General features: G+C 38.3%; 2 protein-coding genes across 2 annotated transcripts in view; both read left to right on the plus strand.

The window, feature by feature from the left end:
- Positions 1-2,158, plus strand: part of TLR3 (toll like receptor 3) — a 19,212-nt gene extending 17,054 nt beyond the window's left edge. The window contains exon 4 of the mRNA XM_044680440.1: positions 1,787-2,158. Within this exon, the coding sequence (XP_044536375.1) occupies positions 1,787-2,015 (229 nt within the window). The 3' untranslated portion in view covers positions 2,016-2,158. The remainder of the gene's footprint in view (positions 1-1,786) is intronic.
- A 16,242-nt stretch (positions 2,159-18,400) lies between these two features.
- Positions 18,401-23,318, plus strand: part of FAM149A (family with sequence similarity 149 member A) — a 55,493-nt gene continuing 50,575 nt past the window's right edge. Inside the window, exon 1 of the mRNA XM_044681653.1 lies at positions 18,401-19,545. Coding sequence (XP_044537588.1) covers positions 18,401-19,545 — 1,145 coding nt within the window. The remainder of the gene's footprint in view (positions 19,546-23,318) is intronic.

Here is a 23,318-nt window from a genome sequence, read left to right on the forward strand (position 1 = left end):
ATATATATATATATATATATAATAAAGTGATAAACCAAAGGAGGAAAGAGTATCCAGGGTTAGAGGATGATGAGCAATGTCAAAATATGCAAAAATCTCAAGCAGGGTGAAGTCTAAGAAAAAATGATTTAATTTTAAAGACTGAGATCAGCGAGAATATTTTGAGTTCAAATGGTGGCACTGGAAGGCAAAGGGGTTGAAAACAAGTGTAGTGAGTGTGGAGTGAGCACACAGAGGGAGCTGGTGGAGGTGACTTACTGGTAGTTTGGCAGTGAAAAGGAGAGATATAGGTCAAAAGTTTGAAGGGATGCAAAAATCAAGAAAGTTTTTTTTAAATTATTTAATTAATGGGGAGAATGTGGCAATTTCTATGGACTTCAGGGATGTGGACTTCATATGCACATAGAAAGAGTTTGGAGAAGAAAAAAAATTGTAGACAAGTCAAGTCAACAAAGGAGACAGAAAGGAATGGGGAAAAAAGGCACAAAAAGGAAGATCACCCTTGCCCAGTAGGGGGACTACCATTTTTTTTTTTTCAGACTCCGGATCAAAGGAAAAGGGATAGTTGAGAACAGAGAGGGATTCTGGAGTATGAAGTAAAGGGAGATGAGAAATCATTCAAAGGATAGATGACTGCTTTTCTCAGTGAAGTAGGAGTAAGACATAGTCAAATAAGTTTTTTAGACTTGAAAAGATGAGAGAAGTTCTGGAATAGTTGGTGAGAGGATCATGATAGAGTCAATTAAGGAAGACGAAAAGGAACACTACCCAATTTGGTTGAAAATAGATACCATCACCTCGTCGTGAACCTAATCTACAAAGCTGTGTGACTTGTCCCAGCAGCTTTCAGCAGTTAGGGAAGTATGAAGAGAGCAAGAGAATGGAGGGGGGAAACCCATGATTTAGTGCCAATGGGCACAAATGCTAAAGAGACAAAGGGGTTTGAGATTCAAAGATGGAGGAGAGTCTACAGTTGAACTAGTTGACAAGAGTCAAGACTATGCAGGGAGGAAAGTATAGAAAGTCTAGAGGAAGAATGATTTTCTAGGAGAATTGGAAAAGATTGGGAGTGGTATGGTTTTATATCTGGGTTTAAATCCCAGCTTTGCCCCTTGCTATCTGTGTTACCTTAAGCAAATAATTTAACCTCTTTGACCCTCAATTTCCTCAAGTATAAAAGGAAAGTGTTAGACTAGATTCATCTAAATTCTCTTATACTCTATGTCTTAGATCTTATGATTAAACATAGTATAACAGCATTAATTTCAAAGACATATGTTATATTAGACATCTAGAGACACAGAGGGCAGGACATGGCATCTGGGTAGAGCAATGGATAGAGAACTGGGCCTGAATTCAGGAAGACTCGTCTTCCCGAGTTCAAATCTAGTTTCAGAAACTTATTAGGTATGTGACTGTAGGCAAGTCACTTAACCCTGTTTGCCTCAGTTTCTTCATTTGTAAAATGAAATGGAGAAAGAAATGGCAAATCACTTCAGTATCTTTGTTATGAAAATCCCAAATGGGGTCACAGAGAATTGGACATGACTAAAATAATTGAACACCAACACCACTAAGGAAGATGAAATAACACATGTAAAGCACTTTGCAAATGGTAGAGTTATGTAAATGCTAGTGGTAATAGCAGTAGTAATGATCTCTGCTATAGTATATAATAAAAATAGTTTGTGATCTGTGTTAATAAAGGAAGCACCTTCATTAATTAAAATAATCTTCTGGAGCATTGAAGGGATAATTAGGACTAATTATTTCTTTTTAATTTCAGGTTTAAAGTACACCATGCAGTCCAGCAAGCAATTGAACAAAATCTGGATTCCATCATCCTGGTCTTTCTTGAAGACATTCCAGATTATAAGCTGAACCATGCCCTTTGTTTAAGAAGAGGAATGTTTAAGTCTCGCTGCATCTTGCATTGGCCAGCTCAGAAAGAACGTGTCCATGCATTCTATCAGAAATTACAAGTAGCACTTGGAATGAGAAATCGAGCACCCTGAATTTCTTTGCCTTAAAGATGATATGTTTATGTTAGGATCTTTCCCATCATCATGAGTTCCAGAATAGAGTTGTTCTATGTAGTGGAAGTGGCACACTCTTATGCAATTTGCTTGCTTACATTTTTTTGTTGTTCTTAAGTGATACCTGCATTTAAAAAATAAATGTTTTATTAATTTTTAAATGCCGTAGTCAATTTCCATTGAATTCCCTTCTCTTATAACAAAGAAATATGGTTAATCAAAAGCAAAGGATATATTTGGCATGTTCCAACACTGTTGGATCTGTGCTGTGTCTGGAGTCAGTAATACTGAAGTTGAAATCCAAACTTAAAACCTAACTAGCTGTGTTATCTTGGGCAATTCATTTAACCTCTGCCTATATAAATATATAACATAAACAAAAATAAATTTTCTTCATATTTGAATTTCAATTGTAGAGACCATTAGGAGAGGTATTACTCATTCTAGGTTCATGAAATCACTGAGGTAAAGCTGGAAGGGTCCGTAGAGGCCAACTGGTTTAACCTCCTCATTTTAAAATGAGGAATCTGATGTTCAAAGATTTAAGTGACTTGTACCAGGTCACATAGATAATTTAGAGTCTGATGGCAGACTTCACTCTACTCCAAACTTTCAGAGTGACTCTACACACTGCAACCCTTTTATATTTGCCCTTGAAAATAAAGAGAATGGCTAGTCCTTTTAAAGTCCCTATATAACAAATAATGACAACAGAATAAATCATCGATTTTCTATAAATACTTGAAACACACAATTTGAAAGCTGTCAAGGAACTTATCAGTCACCTGGTCCCTAATTTTAAAGAAGAGTAAATTGAGACCCAGAGAGGGAAAGTTGTGACCAAAAGTCACATAATTAATTAGTGACAGAAATAAGACAAAAGTCAAGATTTCATAATCCCCAGTGAGTGCTCATTGGAAATGACCCTGATGTTGGATAAATTGAAGGCAAAAGGAAAGGGGAATGACAAAGAATAAGAGGAATAGAAAGTGTCATGGAAACAGTAAACATGAACTTGGATATACTTTGAGAGATAATGGAGGAAGAGAGGGTTGGGAAAAGAAAAAAGAGTAATTAATGCTACTTTGGCCTTATACTTTTATTTTTCATTTCTATTTATACATAATAACTAGACCACAATTAGGGTAGGGTGATTACGACTTTGTCCTAAAACATTGAAATTTGGTGGTTACAAGAATTTAACTTATGCTCTCTTTCAGTGGTCTTATCACTTAGTTGTTTCTGTTTATGACTTTGATTATTTGTTCCAACAATAGGAAACAGAATTTTAAAACAAATCGTTTTGGTTAAATGGAAAGAATACTTGCAGTAATGAGGTCACAGGACCGTTGGATAATTGATGGAATAGCTTTTTAAATTTAGTAGACACTTTTTAAAAGAAATGCCCAACAATTTGGAGTTTAGGGTTTGATTTTATTTTTGAATCATTTGGTGTTTGTTTTTTTAATTTGAACGTTTGTCTTACTGATAACTTCTAGTAACTGTATTTTTTTTTTCCAGTGTGGGTGCTCCCTTTACCAATGCAGGTCCTGGCATCCTGATAACTTGGTCGAGATACTTAAAGGATTATTGTGACCCCTCAGACAAGAAAGATCAAAACAACCTGATAATGAGCCTTTCCAAATTTAGTGAGGTTTATCTTTGCATAAAAGACTAAAATACAAAAAAAGACTACAGACTTGTCATGCCATAAAAATCCAATTTTCTTACAAAGTCATAACTATTTTACAAAGGCTTAACTACGTATTTTGGTGATAGTTACCAAGTTTAAAAATACAATAAAAAAGAACAAGAAAGGGGCTAAGGATATCAGTAAAACATTGAAAGGAAAAGTGCCAAAGACTTTATCTTTTTTGCCTTGAGAACAAATTATAAATTATATATAAAAGATTTTTAAAAATTCTTCTCACCTGGTGGTGGGCACTGGAATGGAAAGAACAAATCTGGAGATAGAGGAATAGTATTCCAATTCTGGTTGTAACTTAATCTCTCTTGGCCTTATTTTTCTTATCTTTCTTTTTATTATTTCCTTCTATTACATTTTTATCATATTATTTAAAGACTTTGAATTCAATGATATTAAAGGAGATTCTCCCTAGTTCTAAAGTCTATGTTCTTCTGAACAAAAAGTAGAAAAATATAAAAGAAATAGAAATAACATAAAGATAAGAAAAGATGACAACTGTTAATATTGGATGGAATTTGGAAAGGAAGGCATCCTATTTTAGTTGGGGGAATGGTGGATTAGTCTAATCATTCTGAAAAGCAATGTGAAATTATGCTATCAAAGTAAAGAAAATGTTCATATTCTTTTACCTGGAGAAATAATTCAGGCTGCCCATGCCACTTTAGGAAAATAGTTGGCAGTGATTTGTCACACCCAAAAGTAAGCTTGCCCATCCTGGACAGGAAGCAGGATGCAGTTCATAGGATCATAATTATATTATTAGCATAATAATAATAACAATAGCTAGCATTTATATAGTGCTTTAAGGTTTCCAAGTACTTTGCAAGCATTTCATTTTATCTTCACTGCAATCTTGGGAGGTGGGTGCCATTATTTCTGTATCACTGTACACATGGGAAAACTAGGGCAGACAGATGTTAAGTCATTTACCTGCAGTCACACAGCTAGCAAGCATGAGGCTCAATTCAAACTCAGGTTTTTCCTGACTACAAGTCTAGCAATCTAACCACTGAACCACCTCATCTGGTTTTTTTAAGGGAGTAAATATTGATGGGGGGGAGGTATCTAGACTCCTCCCTTGTTAGCTTTCAGTGGGCCAGATGAGCCATTCACTCACTCCCACCCCAGGGAAGACCTATGAGGGAATAAACTCAATGAGCTTCCTAAACTGGCAAAGTTATAATGGGGTGTTGAAGGAAGATGTTGGGGTTCAGTTGTGACCCTAATGGATGGTATCCCACCCCCAGAGCCAGCCCTGCTGAGACAAGCCTCCCCCAACTCCTAAGTACAAGTAGCTTTACCCCTCAAGATGGAGTTAGATAATGGTCTTCCCCTCAGCCACAAGATCAGTCACACCCCCCCCCCAATGTAACTGTTCCAGACTCTAAGTATCAAGCTATCAGGAGTTTATTAAAGGATAAATTAAATTCAGGGTACAGGGGAAAAAGGTATAGGGGAATCCAGGAAGGAGGGAAAGGATGAACTTCTCCATCAGCTAAGTCTTCTCCCCAAGAGAGCAGCTCTGGACTTCTTCAGTGGCTTGGTCCCAGTAGCCAACTCTCTTCCCCCTACAATCTCCTATCAAATATATTTAACTAATATAAAAGGGGAGTAACAGGATCAATGGATTAAGGCAGGATTAGGGAAGGGTCTCCCCCCTCATTCAAAGTCACTCCCCCCCAGGGTTTGGCCTCTTCAGCCAAATTGGAGAATGGCTGTTCAATGTCTTCTTTGTTGGTGTTTGTGATCTCCCAATAGTCACACATAAAAGTACAGAGGAACCCAATTCACTTAGGATCCATCCCACCATCCAAACCTCCCAATCAAAGAACCAACCTCCCAGCTCCTCATCCAGTCAGGAGAGAAGTGACAGTTGAGAAGCTTCAGAATTCTCCTCCAACCTCCTCTTGCTGCTGGTCCCTCCCAAATGGAATTCTCTCGTAGTTCCATGGGGCCGACTTCCAGTCCCCTTCCAAGATGAGTGCTTAGTTATCCTTGATTTACCTCAAATCCACGCTGTTGCAGTTTTTTTTAACTATACTTCTCTGTATTTATGAATAGAAAGAGAGGACTAGTACCTCTGGTGAGAGGGCTTTCCAAGCTCTTCAGAGTTGTTAATCTACCTTTGGTTGTTTATCTATCTTTCACCCAAAAACCATCTCAGCAAATGGTCTAAAGTAGGTTGAGGGTAACTGACTGACCTCAGGTGGATTTCTACAAGCACATAAAGAATTCTCCTGGAGGAATGGAAGGATGAGGCCAATTTCTTTCAATGTCCATGAAGGTGATGGAAATGGGCACTGTGGAACACCTAGAACTTGGTGAAACATCTAAGATGCCAAGGTTATCCACTGCGTCTCAAACCATCTACAGTGGCCCTGACTTTTGTCTTGCCACTGGAGTTTGATGCCTGGAAGAGCAAGACTAGTGACTTTGTGCAACCCTGCCTCACTAAAATCTAATTCATATTGGTCATTGGTCCTTTTCAAACAACAACTTAGACAAGCAGCTGGTCAGAGATTTCCCAAAAAAATACCAAGTAGACTAGAATAAATCTTGTACAAAGAATGAAAGATTGCCATTAGAAGGCTCAGATCTGGGACTTAATGCACTGTTGGTGGAGCTCTGAACTTATCCAACCATTTTGGAGAGCAATTTGGAATTATACCCAAAGACTTATAAAACTGTGTATATCCTTTGGGTCTGTTTCCCAAGGAGACCAATGAAAGAGGGAAAGAACCCATGTCTTCCAGAATATATATAGCAGCTCTCTTTGTGATGGCAAAAAATGGAAATTGATGGGATGCCCATCAATCGGGCTAAACAAATTATGGAATATGATTACGATGGAATACTACTGTGCAATAAGAAGTTATGAGCAGCATGAATTTAAAAAAAAAACTTGGAAAGAACTATACCAGATATTGAACAATGAAATGAGTAGAACCAAGAGAACATTACACACAGCCACAGAATAAATGCTAGAAGAATAAACTGTAGATGTTACCTCCAGAAAATGAACAGAAAAGTGAAACATGACAGACTTAATTTATAGGTACATTTTGGTCTCACAAACTATACCATCTGTGATTGGGGGGGTGGGGTGGAGCTGGGACAATTGTGGACAGGATTTATTATGCAGATATGAAGAAAAGTAAGCTAAACATAAGAGATTTGTGATTTATTTATGTACAATCTTGGGTTTTTTTTGTATAATGAAATGCTTGTTTTATTTAATTTTGTAAAACTTGGAATTCAGAAAAGAAGGCTAAGATCACTCAGAGATATCTAACTTACATAAATACAGCTACCACACTGGAAGAAACTCCTAAAATTTGTGCAGACATTTAAAAAAATTGTTCTCCAGAGACAAAGACTCATTCCTCCAGGGGGAATACAAAGGGAGCATAAAAAGTTTTTTTCCTGAACTCATATTTCATTTTCATAGGTGAATTGACTAGTTCCATTCTCTTCAGACATTATTAACCTGTTTCATTCTTTCCTTTTCCCCCCTTTTATAATAGTTTTTAAAAATTCCCTGTATCATAAAAAATATGGAGCCAAACCACTGAGTTTAGAACAATTTATATTTCAAATTTTACTTCACAGACAAATTTCAGAATATATTCTGGGTATAAGTGATCTGTCTCCATGGCAAGGAAAAGAGAGTTCCTTATCCTTTGTTTGACCCAAGTTGTTGGGAGATCTGCCTTAGATTGTTTGAAAAGGAACTATGAAGGTCAATGATGTGAATAAAGTTCAAATGAGCTAAAGCAACCATATTAAATATTTCAATATGTCCCCAATCAATCAACAAATAATTACTTGCTATCTTTTGATACATTTTACTTCATTTGAATGCTATATGAGTTCAAAAAGAGCATCATAACATCAATAATAAAGATGTTGTAACAATATATTGTGTATGCTATATAGTAAAAACAATAAAATACAGCCAGTCAGTCAATAAGCATTCATTGAACACTGGGCAAGTCACTTAACCCTGTTTGCCTCAGTTTCCTTATATGTAAAATGATCTAAAGAAGGAAATGTCAAACCTCTCTGGTATCTCTGCCAAGAAAACCCCAAATGGGGTCATGAAGATATGATTAAAATGATTGAACAAACCTATCCTATCTTATCTCTTCTCATAAATTAGTTCAAATTATTTTTCTTTATTTAAAGATATTTTATAGATTCAATTTACATGTAATATGTGTAATTGGAAATTTTGTTTCTTTGAACTACATTTCCCAGGAGCCCACGGACTTCTTCTCATTATGGACTGGCTTAGATAGGAGATAAATTGGGTGCAGTTCCCTGTCTAGGTTCTCTTTGCTTCCTATTGGTGGTTTTGATGGAGCTGACATTTTGAGCAGGCAGATTAGCTTGAGCACGTGGTGTTTGTTTTTTGTTGTTGTTATTGTTATATAATTACCTTTATATTACTTCACTTCTGGTGATTATAAATAAATCTTATAAAATATATTTGAAGTTACTGTATATTCATTTTAATTTTTACAAATAACAATTTTCAACAGACATTTTCCAAATTATAAGATCCAAATTTCCTCCTTCCCTTCCTTCCCTTTCTCCTCCCAGCAATGGTAAGCAATTTGACTTGGGTTATAAATGTGTTATCATGTAAAACATACTTCCATATTGCTCATTGCTATAGGAAATATTCATAAAACCAAAACCCCCAAATTAAATCATAAATAAACTATTGTGAAAAGTAGTATGCTTTAATATGCATTCAACTCCAATGGTTCTCACTCTGGAGGAGGATAGCATTCTTTGTCTTAAGTCCTTCAGAATTGTCCCGGATCATTGTATTGCTGAGAGTAGCTAAGTCTTTCACAGTTGATCATCATATAATATTGCTGTTACTGTGTACAATGTTTTCCCAGTTCTGTTTATTTCACTCTACATCAGTTTATGTAGCACTTTCCAGCTTTTTCTGAAATCATCCTACTCATCGTTTCTTATAGCACAATAATATTCCATCACCAGCATATACCATAATTTATTCAGCCAACCCGCAATCAATGGGCATCTCCTCGATTCCCAAGCCTTTGCCACCACAAAAAGAACTACTATAAATAAATGTAAACATTTTTATAATATATATGTGTATGTATATATTATATAAATATTTTTTGTTCAAATAGATCCTTTCTCTTTTTTTTATGAACTCTTTGGTATACAAACACAGTATTACCAAATCAAAGGGAATGTACAGTTTTATAATTCTTTGGGCACAGTTCCAAATTGTCCTTCAGAATGGTTGGATCATCTTACAACTCTTCCAGCAATGCATTAGTATCCCAGTTTTGCCACATCCTCTCCAACATTTATTACTTTCCTTGAGTGTCAGATTGGTCAGTTTGATAGGTATGAGGTGGTACTTCAGAAGTGTTTTAATTTGCATTTCTCTAATAAAGAATGATTTAGAACATATTGATATCTTTGATTTCTTCATCTGAAAGTTGCTTGTTCATATTCTTTGATCATTTTTCAATTGGGGAATGATTTGTATTCACTTAAATTTTACTTAGTTATCTATAAATTTGAGAAATTAGATATTTATCAGAAAAAATTTGCTATAAAAATTTATCCTAGTTTGTTATTTCTCTCAAGTTATATTGACTTTGTTAGCATGAAAGTTTTTCAATTTAATATAATAAAAATAATTCATTTTACATTTTAATGCTCTGTATCTCTTGTTTGATCATAACTTTCCCCCTTCTCCATATATCTGCCAGATAAACTACTTTATATTTCCCTAATCTACTTATGATATCATTCCTTATATTTTGATCATATACCCATTTTGACCTTATCTTGATATAGGATGTGAGATATTGGTCTCTACCTATTTTCTGTCACACTGTTTTCCAGTTTTGCCAGCAGTTTTTGTCAAAAAATTAACTTAAATTATTAATTTTTCTACTTATCCTTCCTTCAGTCCTCCTATGAATAATCTCAAATGTTCTTCATCCTTAAAAACTTCCCCTTTACCCTACCAACTCTTCAAAATTCACTTCTAAAATTCTCACTTCCATATGCCAGTTCCTAAAAAAAAAAAATACCCAACTATTTATTCAATAGTTCCACTTCCTCTGCTTCCACTCATAATTTGTCTCAAAACCTCCCTCTTCAAAGTCACCATTCAAAGTCACAGATTTCTCACTAGCTAAATCTAAAGGTCTTTTCTCAAACTTCATCCTTCTGGAGCTTTGCACTACTTGACACTATTGATCACTCTTTTGTTTTAGTATTCTCTTCTCTTTGAGTTTTCATGATTGTTCTTTCTTGGTTCATGACCTATTTGTTTGACCACTCCTCAATCTTCTCTTCTGAATCACATTGACTATGCGTTCCCTAAGCCTTTTGTGATAATGAGATTAAATCTACCCTGCCCATTTTTAGATTTAATCACCAAAGTAAAAACATCTCCACTTAACTCAAAAGTTGGGAGGTTTGTAACCTACGTGTGCTAGAATGAGTGACAAATCAGAATTTGCTGACTGCCTCCTGGGCAGTCCTAAGAAAAGTGTCCATTGTGATTGGACATGTAAACTAAGAGGAAGGCACAGGAAGTGATGCACTATTCTATAATGACACTTCTGAAGTATTACCATTCTTCTAACCAACCAGTAGTCCTAGATCTTGTAGTCATCTCAAATTCTTCATTGTCTCACACCCTACTTAAACCAAGGGGCCATGGTCTTAGCTCAATGGGTATGTGATTAACATCCTATCTTTCTTGAAATACTCAATCCTTGGGTTTATCTCTTAACATAAAACCTACTCTTTATTTTTCTGTAGTAATCTACTTCATTCTCTGTACTGAAAACTCTTATTTGGAATCAGACAGAGTAAGTATCATGGCGTGAGCAGTCAAATTACATTCTATCATCTTTCTCCTCAAACCCAACTTTTCCATTTCTGCCATATTGGGCCATAATCCTTCTATTCCCCCAGATTTGCAGTTGGTGACTCCCAACTTTCATTTATTCCATGTGTTTCTGCAGTTGCCATATCTTATTCCTCCTAAGGGGACGTGTGCTAGAACTAGTTCAGACTGGCTCCTGAGAACCAATTGTTAAATTTTCAGTGTGTGTAATAACTTCTTAGGAATTGATAAACTACAAGTTGGGTCTTGATTTATTGTTTTAATCAATTGTCTAGATTTAAGAAAGTGATAGAGAAAAATGTCAATGATTCAGATTACCTTAAAAGTGTTTTGTGCATGCAGTTTTTTAGGCAAATCAGTTTTAAAAAATTTGTTAGAACATTCCTGTTTCTATCTATATATCATCTCTAGCATCTTTCCCTTTTCTCTCCCCTGTGAGATTCCTTACTCTAGCCCAGACCCTTATCACCTCTTCCTTGAGCTAGCGTAATGTCCTACTAATTGGTTTCTCAGCTTTAATTCTCTCTCTCCTCCAATCTATCCTGCACAAAACTGCCAAAGTGTTTTTTCTAAAACACAGGTTTATATGACCTCCCTATAGGGACGCATTAAACTTTAGTGGCCCAAATTACTCAAGAGCAGTGATTCCCAAAGTGGGTGCTACCGCCCCCTGGTGGGTGCTGCAGCGATCCAGGGAAGTGGTGATGGCCACAGGTGCATTTATCTTTCTTATTAATTGCTATTAAATTTAAAAAAAATTAATTTCCATGGGGCTAAGTAATATTTTTTCTGGAAAGGGTGTGGTAGGCCAAAAAAGTTTGGGAACCACTGCTCTTGAGTAATTTAGGGTACATTATTAGCTCATTATTTTGGCATTTGTAATTCCTTACAATTTCATCCTAATCTACTTTCTCTGACCAAATTAGTTTTCTTACTGTTACTCACATTAATGAAGAAACCCAAGTATAATATCTGAACCTGAATACAAATTTAAAGTATGATACCAACCATAAAGGGCAGACAGGTGGCATAAAGGATAGAGTGTTTGCCCTGGAGTCAGAAAGACTCATTTTCCTGAGTTCAAATCCAGATTTTTTTCTTAAAATAATGGATCACATTCAATTATATTTCTCTCACTAAATTTTATTTTCTTAATTTTAAGTGTATTTTAATGAAGCATTTTTTTTCATTTTAAAGGTAAAAAACATAATTGAAAACTTTAAGTATTTATACTTCTATTTTATTATATGTGTTCAGTAGTGTAGAAATATAATTTATGAATAAAGAAATACACATAAATTAGGGGTGCATGCTCAAAAATTCTTTTACTGATGGGGTACAGATTTTTTAAAATGGAGACTACTGTTTTAAATGATTTGGAGGAATACAAGAAGTAAAAAGGGGGAGGGTGAATAATTCAGACAAAAAGAACATTGAGCAAATTTTTAAAATTTTAATCATTTTCTTTTTTGTTACCAACATTCATTTTTTCTCCCTCCCCATCTCCACTCACGAAAAAGAAAAGAAAAGCAGAGAGAGAGAGACAGAGAGAGAGAGAGAGAGACAGAGAGACAGAGAGAGACAGAGACAGAGACAGAGACAGAGACAGAGACAGAGACAGAGACAGAGACAGAGACAGAGAAGCAAAGGGATCACAGGGATTCTTATGTATTATATAAGTACAACCAAGCAAAACAAATTATGACATTTTTCACATCCAAAAACTAATTTCTTATTCTGTATGTTGGTCTATCATCATTCTATTAGACTAATTGCGTTCATCATCATCAGTCCTCTGGAATCATAGTTGATCATTGAATTGATAAGAGATCTTCAGTCTTTCAAAATTGTTCATTTTTGTAGTTGATATAGTATAAATTGTTCTTCTGGTTTTGTTCACTTTATTCTGCATCAGCTCATACAAATTCTTCCATTTCTTTTGAAATGATCAATTTCTTCATTTCTTATAGCACAAAAATATCACATTGCATTCACTTACAATTTTTTTTTCCTCAGCTATTTTCCAAATTATGGGGAAAGAATCTGAACAAAATTAAATGTTTGCTTTTTAGGATAATGTGATAGTTATTTATCTAGAGAAATATTTTACCAGTAAGTTTTATTAAAAAAACAATCAACTTGAAGAATATTTGATCGATTATAGAAGAGCTAATGGAATAATACAGAGGTTTAGAGGTTTACTTACAGGTGAACTGGGATTTGCCATTTCCAAACATGAGCAATTGCATCATCCTTATTGTGAAGCTTGCACCTTATGTATCTGGTTTTCCTTTCAATCCAAATCATAAAATCTTCAAGCAAGGAAATATAAACCAATAGATCTATAGAGTCAGACTTATACAATATTATATTATATTTTCTAACATATATAACAATGCTCTCAGTTAAAGTCAGAACTTGAATAAAAAGGATAGCAGATAAGGTACACATTTATGAATATAGAGAGAGTATATGAACAGTGTGACAATATAAATATTATCTATATTTGTATAGTGCTATTATTTAGTTATTTCAGTCATGCCTAATTCTTTATAATCCCATTTGGAGTTTTCTTGGCAAAGATACTTAAGTAATTTGTCATTTTATTTTCCAGCTCATTTTCCAGCAAGGGAACTGAGGCAGATTTAAGTGACTTGCCCAGAGTCATATAACTACTATGTCTGAGGTCATATCTGAACTCAGCAAGACGAATATCCTGTCTTAGTAAGGAAAAGGAGGAAAAGGAAGAGGAGGAAGAGGAGAAAAAAAGAGGAGGAGGAAGAAGTAGATGAATGAAGTTAGTTTAGCATGAACTGTTCTTAATGTAGTAGTACTGGTTCTTTGTGGTAGCTGCTTCCATTTTTCTACATCTTCACAAACACTCCATTATTAGTGTTTTCTAGAATTTTATTAGGACTTACAGCCTAGCCATTCTTTTTTTTTTTTAAATAAATAAAACATTTGCCTTCTTCAATCCTACTCTATAGGGCATCTGGAATGATAGGCCTATAATTATGACTCTGGTGCCTGGGAGGGTATTGAGGGAGATTAGAAAAGAGTCAGATTTCTGTTTTTAGTGAAAAACAGGAAAGAGAAATCAAGTTGGCCATGGAGTTCCAGAGAGTTCCAGTTAGTGGCGGTTGTAAAATGTATGTTTTGGTATGAGAGCAGTGATGAGATGTAAGGATGTTGTGGTCAAGGTCTAGTTAAACCTTCTGTCTTGAGCCTCTTCCCCTGATGCGATCACCTAGATGTGTGTGTGTGTGTGATTTTCATGTGTTTTATATTGTTTGCTAATACCTTTTACCATGTATATAGGTAGGGTTACTGCAGTTGTTCAATCATTTCAGTCATGTATGATTCTTTATGACCCTGTTTGAGGTTTTCTTGGCAAAGACACTGGCATTGTTTGCCATTTCCCTCTCTAGCTCATTTCACAGATAAGGAACTGAGACAAACAGTGTTAAGTGGCTTGTCCAGGGTCATATTCAGCTAGTAAGTGAGACTTCCTGATTCCAGGCCTGGCAGTCTATTCACTGTGACACCTAACTGCCCTTAAATATGTAGGCACTTAAATATGTAGCCTTTGGCTGAAGGACAAAAAAAAAAATAAAATTGTGTGAAGTGGTACTGGTTAATCCCTGCTAATTTCCTGGAATCTTTCCTTTCTGGGAAAACAAGGAGTATTCAAATGTGTCTATGTGTTTGGGTCAAAGTACTCTTGCCTTCACAAACTACAGATCTTAACACTTTCCCAATATCCTGCTAATTTATTCAACATTTTGACCATCTCCTTGGCCAAGTCTGCCTCAAATGTAGAAGGAAACAAGGACTTATTAGGCATCAACTATGCACCAGCCATTGTGTTAAGTGTTCTATAATTCCTATCTCATTTGATCCCCAAGATGATCCTGGGAGGTAGGTAGTACTATTATTGTCCCCATTATATAATTGAGAAAAGTGAGGCAAAGGTTAAGTGACTTGCCTAGGGAAAGATAGCTAGTAAGTGTCTGAGGATGAATTTGAACTCATGTCCTAACTCATCACCCAGTGATCTGTATATTTTGCCGGCTTGCTGATGGGGTGGAGGTGGAGAGAGAGAGAGAGAGAGAGAGAGAGAGAGAGAGAGAGAGAGAGAGAGAGATTTAAAGTTAGATGATTTCTTCAGTGTGGGTCTGCTACAATCCTCTATAAATATGCATTATAAACATTCCACATTCTGTGGGCTGCCACAGCAAAACAAAAAAACAAAAAACAAACCAGCCTGCTTAGTCAGTCCCATCACACTGTAATATACGATTTCATATCCATAAAGTAGTGAAATGAGTTTATGAATTTGCATTAGGGCAAAGTCAAGTTCTTCCTGGTTGTTGTATAGCTATAGGATGCTGCTATTATGGGTATGGAGAAGATGAAACTGTACTGATAAGGACTGAGAGGAGGAAGAACAGAAACCACAACTGGTAGCTAATAGACTAACCTCTGGTTTTGATTGCTGCAGAAAAATCAGTTCCTTTTGAAAATGAGTCATAGCCTAGATCAACCTCTGAGGTTTGGGAAGAGTTAGGTGCATTGTTATCCCTGGGATCCTTCCCTAATAAAGTCTTTTCCTTGAGTTTCTTTCTCAGGTTGCCAACCCTAGACAAAGCAGGAGAGAGCAATATGTTTTGCTAGGTTTCTCTTCTAGTTTTCTCCTCTTAGTTTCTTGGAGCCAGAGGTGAGAGTTGGGTGACAAATAGACACCAAAGGTGAATAGGCAGCCCTGAAAAGGGAATGGCAGGCTCTCAAACTAGAAGTGTTCCCTACAAACTCCATCCACCCCTATATGAAGTCTTAGACATAGAGTTCACCAACTCTGGGTGACTCTATATCACTTAGTCATTGATAGTTTTGTCCTTGGCAATACCAGGAGAGCCCTTTTCCATTCTTCTAAGATAGTTATAGAAACCTGATAAATGGTTCTCTGCTGCCTAGAAGAGATAGAGTTCAGATACCTTGGCTTGATGATCAAGGAGTCTCCACTGTCTCCTACTGACCTACTTTTTCTGTCTTTATCTGCCATTATGCCATCTCCTCTCCATCAGAACTTAGAAATCTGCCCCTACATCTATTCTGGGCTCTATAGATGAATTTTGTCTTATCTATTAAGGAACCAGGACTCCTCCTCACTTACTAATCTTCAGCTTACAGAAACCCTCCCCCTACTTTCTAACTCCCCTTCAGGGAAAGATTTATGTTGCTTTTATTTGTATATCTAATATATGCTAGCACATAGTAAACAATAAATGAACTCTCTCTCTCTCTTTCTCTTTTTCCTTCTCTCTCTCTTAATATATCTATCCCTCCTGTCTCTCTATCTGTCGCTATCTCTATCAATCAATCTGTCTAAATGTGAATTTGATTATTGATTACTGATTTATAGCTAGGAGTTTTGTTAATCATAATAGTAACCATTGTAATCAAACTTTCTCATTGTAACAAAATTTAAGGCTTTGAAGCTTAGAGTATTATTGTGCAGATCTAATGCCAACCCTGTAAATGAGCAAAAAAGATGGCAGTTGAGGAAGATAAGAAAGATGGATGAAGGATGATTCAGCTTGGTCACTAAATGTTTTCCTAGTGTTGGATTCCACTGGTACAGGGAATGGTAGATAATAGACCTTTTGGAGACTGTCCCAAGGAGACTGATTCTATGCCCCACTCTATAACACCATGAACTCTGGAAAGTGCCTGGTCTAGGAGGCACTGTACAGTTGGTTCTTATGAAAGAATGTTGGTCTATTTGGATTTTCCAGTCACCATGATGCCAACAGGATATTGGCCTAGTTTGGGTTTTCTTATCACCATGATGGGTAAGGTGGTCAGATAGCATGATTAAGAACTAATCACAATCTTAGGTTGGGGGTGGGGGATTTGTGAGCTTTATTTAACCACTAAACTGTATTAAAAAGCTGTTTTAACTGTGTCAAGGGTCTTTGATCACTGAGGGACCATTGACCTTTATTATCGGTAACCTTTAGCCTAGTCAATAAATAGATAAGCTAAGGCCTTTTGTGCCTAAGTCTCTCATTCTCACTGATTTATTGCTAAACCAGCATTCTGTTCCTGCTCAGAATCTATATAATTACATCTCAATCATGCCATGGGAGTTGATGGGATCACCAAGCAAAATAGTATAGATGGAAAAGAAAAGAGGATCCAGGGCAGAACCCTGAGGGACACCTATGTAGAGAGGACACAAACTGGATAAATATTTAGCAAAGGAGATAGAGGAGTAATCAGATAGATAGGAAGAAAACCAGGGGAGATGGGTGATCTAAAAACCTAGAAAAAAGAGAAAATGAAGTATCAAAGGCTACAGAGAGAACAGGGCAAATGAAGACTGAGAAAAGATCATTGAATTTGTCAATTAAAGATCATTGGTAAGTTTGAAGAGAGCAGTCCTGGTAGAATCATGAGATTAGAAACTGATTATAAAGGGGTAAGTAAAGGATGAGAGGAGAGAAAGTGGAGGCACTTATTGTAGATGGCTTTTCAAGGAGTTTAACAACTGTAGAAAACAGAAAGGTTGCTCTGCACTTAGTGGCACTTGAGCTGGGCCATGAATTGAAGTCTGGTTTCTAAGAGGTGGATATGGAGGTCCGACAAATACGACTGATTGATGGGGGTGGGAGAGGAATTAATCTGAGAGATAGAATATAGTATGGTAGGCAGCACAAGTAAGGCAGGTGAGTGGAGCCCCCAAGTGAGAGAAGGAATGATTTGTAATTGCAAAGGAAACGTGTCCTCCGTGGCTGTTTGGCATCCACTCTGCCTCCCAAGGCTAGCTTCTTTCTTGCCCCACGCTTTTCAGATTGGGAGTCAAGAGAGAAGAGAGACTAGAAGAGCCCTTTTGTCGGGAAATGTCCAGGGAAACCCAGAGTATTCAAACTCTGCTGTCCTCTCACCACTGGCCCTGTGACAACTCCCAGCTTCACTTCACCCACCACTCCGACCCCTGTCTAGTGTAGGGGTAGGACACTGGGGACAACAGTTCCTATTTCTTTAAGATACACCAATCCAGTTGGGAAACCTCTGCATCCACAGCGGACTTCAAGTCTGGTGCCCAATTAGCGGTGACTTCAGTTTTTGTTTAGCTTAGCAACCGCCTTCTCTTTCCCTCTGCTGGGCGTCTCCTGTGGAGGCCCACAAAGGGAGCGGACTAACCGTGGCGGTGACGACGACGGCTGCAAGTGCCAGTCCCTCAGGACACCTTCTCACGACAGCCAGGACTTCCTGCTGCTCAGGCTTGCACCTCCGAGGAAGCCAGAAGCTTTGCTGCAGGAGAGAGGGAGAGACACAGCTCAGTGCGCTCTGCTGCTCCAGCTCATCACAGAGCACCAAAGAAGGAGGAAATAGGATTGACTGACTGATCCACTGCCCTGACACATCCCTATTTTTCCCAGTTCTTGGGGAGAGGCGAGCTGGGCAGAAGATCAGGGAATTGGAGTCGGGGCTGTTTTGCAGTGATCTGAGGAACTGATGTACACAGAGTGCACCTTTAGTTAGGAGCGGGAGGAGCAACACGCATCCAACCTGGGAGCGCCAGTAGTCCACGCAGCTTCTCGGGTACAGTCGCTGGGCCCTCAGCATCCCTCTCCATGGGGTGGCAGATGGAGCTCCGCTGCCAAGGGTAGGCTCTGTGCCTCGTCTTCAGACTCTGGGCTTCCTCAGGACACGGTCTCTCAGTTCTAAGATATGAAGGTTGCAGTGTTGGACTTGGGGTCTCTCTTTGCCAAAATCTTCAAAGCTTCGGTGCAGCCGCCGGCAGTCGCCTCGCCCGCAGCTACTGCCTCCTCTAGCAGCTCCTCCGCTGTGGCTGCTACTGGACCGGTGGGCTCTAGCTTGGGCAGTGCAGGCAGCACCTCCAGCACCGGCCTTGGGGCCGCTCAGACTGTCACTCTCTTCCCCACGGTGGCCCCCAGATCCCCAGCCACTCCTAGGATACCCTCGGTACCGCTCCCTTCCTCCACCACCCTTCACCCTCTCCTAACCGCCTCCTATCCCAGAGTTTCCGCTGTAAGAAAAATAGCAGAAACAGCGGGATCCCCACTGTCCTTGCCAAGTAGCCCCAGGACAGCAAAACTCCAACCCCTTGCTCAGCCCTTGCCCTTACCCCTGCCTCATTCCTTGTCCCAATCTCAACCCCTGCTTTCATCCCAATGTCAGCCTTCATTCCAGTCCCACTCCCAGACTCTGCTTCAACCCCTTTCACAGCCCTCTTCCCAACCTCATCTTCAGCTCTTAACCCACCACCAGCCTCAGCAGCAGCCCCTTCCCCAACTTCCACCTCAACCTCATCTTCAACCTCTGCCCCAGCTCCAGCCTCAGTCCTTCTCCCAACCCCAACCTCAGCTCCTGACCCAGCCCCTTCCTTTTTCCCATCCTCAGTCTCAGCTCCAGCCTCTTGCTCAGGTCCCCTCCGAGGTTCAGCTCCAAGTCCTTACCCATCCTCAGCCTCAGCTCCAGCCCCTGACCCAGCCCCAGCCGCAGTTTCTCCCCCAGCCCTTGCCTCTTCCCCTTCTCCACTCTCCAGTGCAGGCCCTCAACCGCAGTGGGACTAACTCCCCTGCTCTTCCTCTTCCCCTGGCCCTATGGCGGCCTCCCCCCGGCCCTGGAGGAGTCGGAGTGGTCTTGCAACCCATTACTGGCCCGGGGAGTAACAGCAGCGGCTTAGCGGCGAGCCCGGCTAGCTCTCCGCACCATCCCGGCCCGGGAGAGCAAGAGCCAGGTTCCTGGATAGGATCCGGCCCGGGCACTAAGACTCTCTTCTTCACTCTCCCTGACATCGGCGAGGAGTGGGGGACGGACATTGAATCAGAGGAAGATGGTAGCAGTGAAACGTGAGTTACTTAACCTTTCCCAGGAATTCTCCCAACCTCTCACCCTAGTCTTTCAGATCTTCCCTCCCACGTTTCCCAATAAACGGGCTATCTGATCTTGCTTCCCAAACTGAGCTATACCTCATTCTCTTCGGCGTCCCTGCCCGGCTAGGCTTAGGGTGTAGTGCGATTTTACCCAGAGCGCTCCTGGGAAAGCTTTCCTCCTCCTGGCCCTGTATTCTTAAGCAGAGGCCCAAGGAAGAAGGGAGGGGACCAGGAAGAAGAGGGAAAGGAGTTTTCATTTGTTTGTTTTTGAAGAGCTGACTTTTATGTCCTTGCACGTGCTACTTTAATTTATATTGTCTTCTTGTTTGCTTTGGGCGTTTATCTGATGCTCCTAAGCTAGGCGAAAGCATCTCTCTTCCTTAGAAATTGGCAGGAGTGACTTTAACCCCGAGTAACCAAACACAAACACTGACAAGGTTGATTTTTTTGTAAAACAAACAAAATATTTCCAGCTTTAAAAAAAGAAGACGAAGACGAAGATAAAGAAGAAAAAGAAAGCTTTAATTTGGATCTCAAATGGGCCAAGACTCCCTTGGAAGTGTATGTTTTTTATGACGCTATTCTCGCCTGGACATAGAGCATTTCCTTGCCTTAAACTTTAGAGCGGATCTTAATATGTTTCCTCCGGTACACTCTTCCTCCCCAGCTCTCTCCTCCGTCTCTGTTTCTTGTCTGGGCTCATTTAGAACTCATTTCACAGGTCAATGGTTTCAAAAACAGTAAGAACGCTTTCATAGCTAAAAAAATGGGTTGTTTTTATAGAGGCATGTTGAGGGCCCAGAGCTGAATTTGTTTTTTTACAGATAAAACAAGTAAACAGCATGGTAGGTACAGAAACATTCACTCCTCAAAAACTCAACATGCAATTTGCAAATCAAAGAGGATACTGGGTAGAATGGCCTTCATTTAGATAGAGATTACTCCCTGGAATCTAGAAAGGCTAGGAACACTAATTCCCAACAGAAATTGCATTCAAAATGGGGGGTGGGGAAGATGTTTTCTTTTAACTACAGGTCTTAGTTATTTTTAAATTTTAATTCTTTTTAAAACTTCTTTTCTTTTTTTTTTTTAATTATATGTAGAAACAATTTTTGATAATTGTTTTCTGACATTTTCTGATTCAGATTCTCTCCCTCATTCCCACCCCTTCCCTGACACAGGGAAATAGGTGGTTTGTTTTAGGTTATACCAGGTCTTAGTTATTTGACTTTAAAATATGTCTTCAAAAATATCCATGCTATGTATGCCTAAGTCATGGGGCACATTGTGTAGCATAGAAAGAATCTTACCAAAAGAGCCAGAACCATTTTCTAAGATAATTCTATTTCACTTGAGTAAGTAGTTGAATGGGAGTCTAAGAAACAAGGTCTTTGTTTTCGTCTACTGGCCCTTAGCCTTTTTACTATTAATGTTTCATGAGTAAACAGAGCTAGACACCTGCTTTAAACTCAGACCTGATGGTTCTTCATAGGAGATGCTGAATATTTGACATTGGAAAGGATTTGTAGAACAGGTGTTTAGGGTTTTATAATTTTGGGAATAGAGATTATGTTTTCGTCATCATCAACTTCCTTCCTTCCTTCTTTCCTTCTTTCCTTCCTCTTTCTATTTTCCTTAGAAGTGAGGGATGTCAAAGAGAAGATGCTCTTTGTCCTCATGGAGTTTGTAACCTTTTCAATGGAAGGTATGATGTGCATAAATAAACATATACAAGTCAAAAGGTGAGAGTACAGTATATTAAGCAATATAAATACTATGGGACCTAAGAGAAGTACTTCTGGCAGAGGATCAGTTAGTAAATTCATTGATTAGTATTTATTAAATGCCTACCATATGCCATGCACTGGATTAAGCACTGGATTAGGATAGACTTTTTTTTTTAAAGCCTTTACATTCCATCTTAAAATTAATGCTGTGTATTGGTTCCAGGGAATAAAAGTGGTAAGAGCTAAGCAAAAAGGATTTACATGACCACCCTGAAGTCACACAACTAGTAACTGTCTGAGGCCAAATTTGAACCCAAGACCTCCCATTTCCAAGCTTGGCTCTTAATCCATTGAATCCTCTAGCTATTCCCTTATCATTATTTTTTTAATGTAATCATCTATTCTTTCTGTTTTTTAACCTCAAATACTTTTAAAAACTCATGATTTTTTTAGTATAGACTTTTCCATTTACTGATATGCTGACCTAGGTACTCCTCCCTAAGTTCTCCCCCATAAAAAAATCTTGACTTAGCAGATGATTTTCATGAGTTACTATTGAAAAATTCCCTTAAAGAGATTAATATTTAGATGAGAGTTTTGCAGTTTGACATCAGTTTTATATACTTTCTATCTTGGTAGGACCTGCCATTTCTTAAACTCGATGACATAGTGTTTGAGAATCCTTCACAGCCTCTATTTTTGTAAAGGACTTTGCAAATTTAAAAGTGCTACATAAATACATGTGAATGTTGGTAATGGTGATGAAGCACTGGGGTCAGACTTTAATGGAGAAAGCTACTGTATGCTCAACACTGCCTTTAGTTTTTCTTTGCAGAAATGAACATTCTGTCTTAGTAAAGACACTCAAATGGTCTGGAAATCCATTTACTTTTATACCATCAAAATTGTTGAACAATAGAAAAATAAAACTCATTAACACTTGCCTTAAGATTCTCCCTGGTTTTTGCCTAGTAGTTGCCTTTTTACAAATAATATCTCATTTGATCCTCACAAAAACCCTGTGAGGCAGCTGCTATTATTATTCCCATTTTTACAGTTGAGGAAGCTGAGACAGATTAAGGTTGAATGACTTGCCCAGGATCATACAGCTAATCAGCATCTGGGGCCAGATTTAAACTTAGTTCTTCTTTGAAGATGGGCCCAATGTTTTCTCTACTGTAAAACTTAGCTGCCTAATTATAATTATTATAAAAACAGACTTGAAAATCAATTATATTTTAGAGAGTCTTAAGGCTTTTGCCATAGGCAGCAAAGAGCTCTTGGAAATAAAGCATTGTATCACACCTGTACAATCTTGCATAGAGAGAGACAACAAAAACAATATTAGTAGTGAACACACAAACCTTCCACTAATAACATTTGCTTAGTGTATTTATTTTGGAGCCAAGTTCATCTAAAGGGAAAACAATATGGTGTCCTGAAGCACTGGACAAGAACATTGGAGTTCATGGAGCAATCTAGTCCAAACCCTTTATTTTATTGATAAGGAATGTAAAGACTTTGCAAGGAGCCATTTTGGGAAACTGAGACTCGGGGAGGTTAAGTCTGTCCAAAGTCCTACAAGTACTAAGTGCTGGCATTAGAATCCAAGTCCTCTGCCTCAGGAGCCAATGGCTCTTAAAGTGTGGGTACTTTCTTGCCTTGCCATGAATCCTACCTCAAAGAACTCTTTGACTGGAGCTTTTACAGGCACACAATCTCATTGTAAGGAGACCTTTAGCTTATTCTTCATTAATGAGGGGCAAAATTCTGTTCCCATCTACATGGAAAAAGGAATTACCTCAATGCCTTGCCATATATCCCTATACTTTGTCTTCTGGAGTCCCAGACAATGCCATACATCCTCCACCTGGTTCTTCCTGCACACATTGTTTCTTCCCCTATTAGAAAAGGAGCTTCATAAAAACAGAGACTCTCTTGGCTTTTCTACATATATATCCATTGCTTGGCATATAGTAAGTACTTCTTAAATGCTTTTTACAATCATTCATTCATTCATTT

Source organism: Gracilinanus agilis, chromosome 6 (genome assembly GCF_016433145.1).
Source record: "Gracilinanus agilis isolate LMUSP501 chromosome 6, AgileGrace, whole genome shotgun sequence".
Taxonomy (NCBI): Eukaryota; Metazoa; Chordata; class Mammalia; order Didelphimorphia; family Didelphidae; genus Gracilinanus; species Gracilinanus agilis.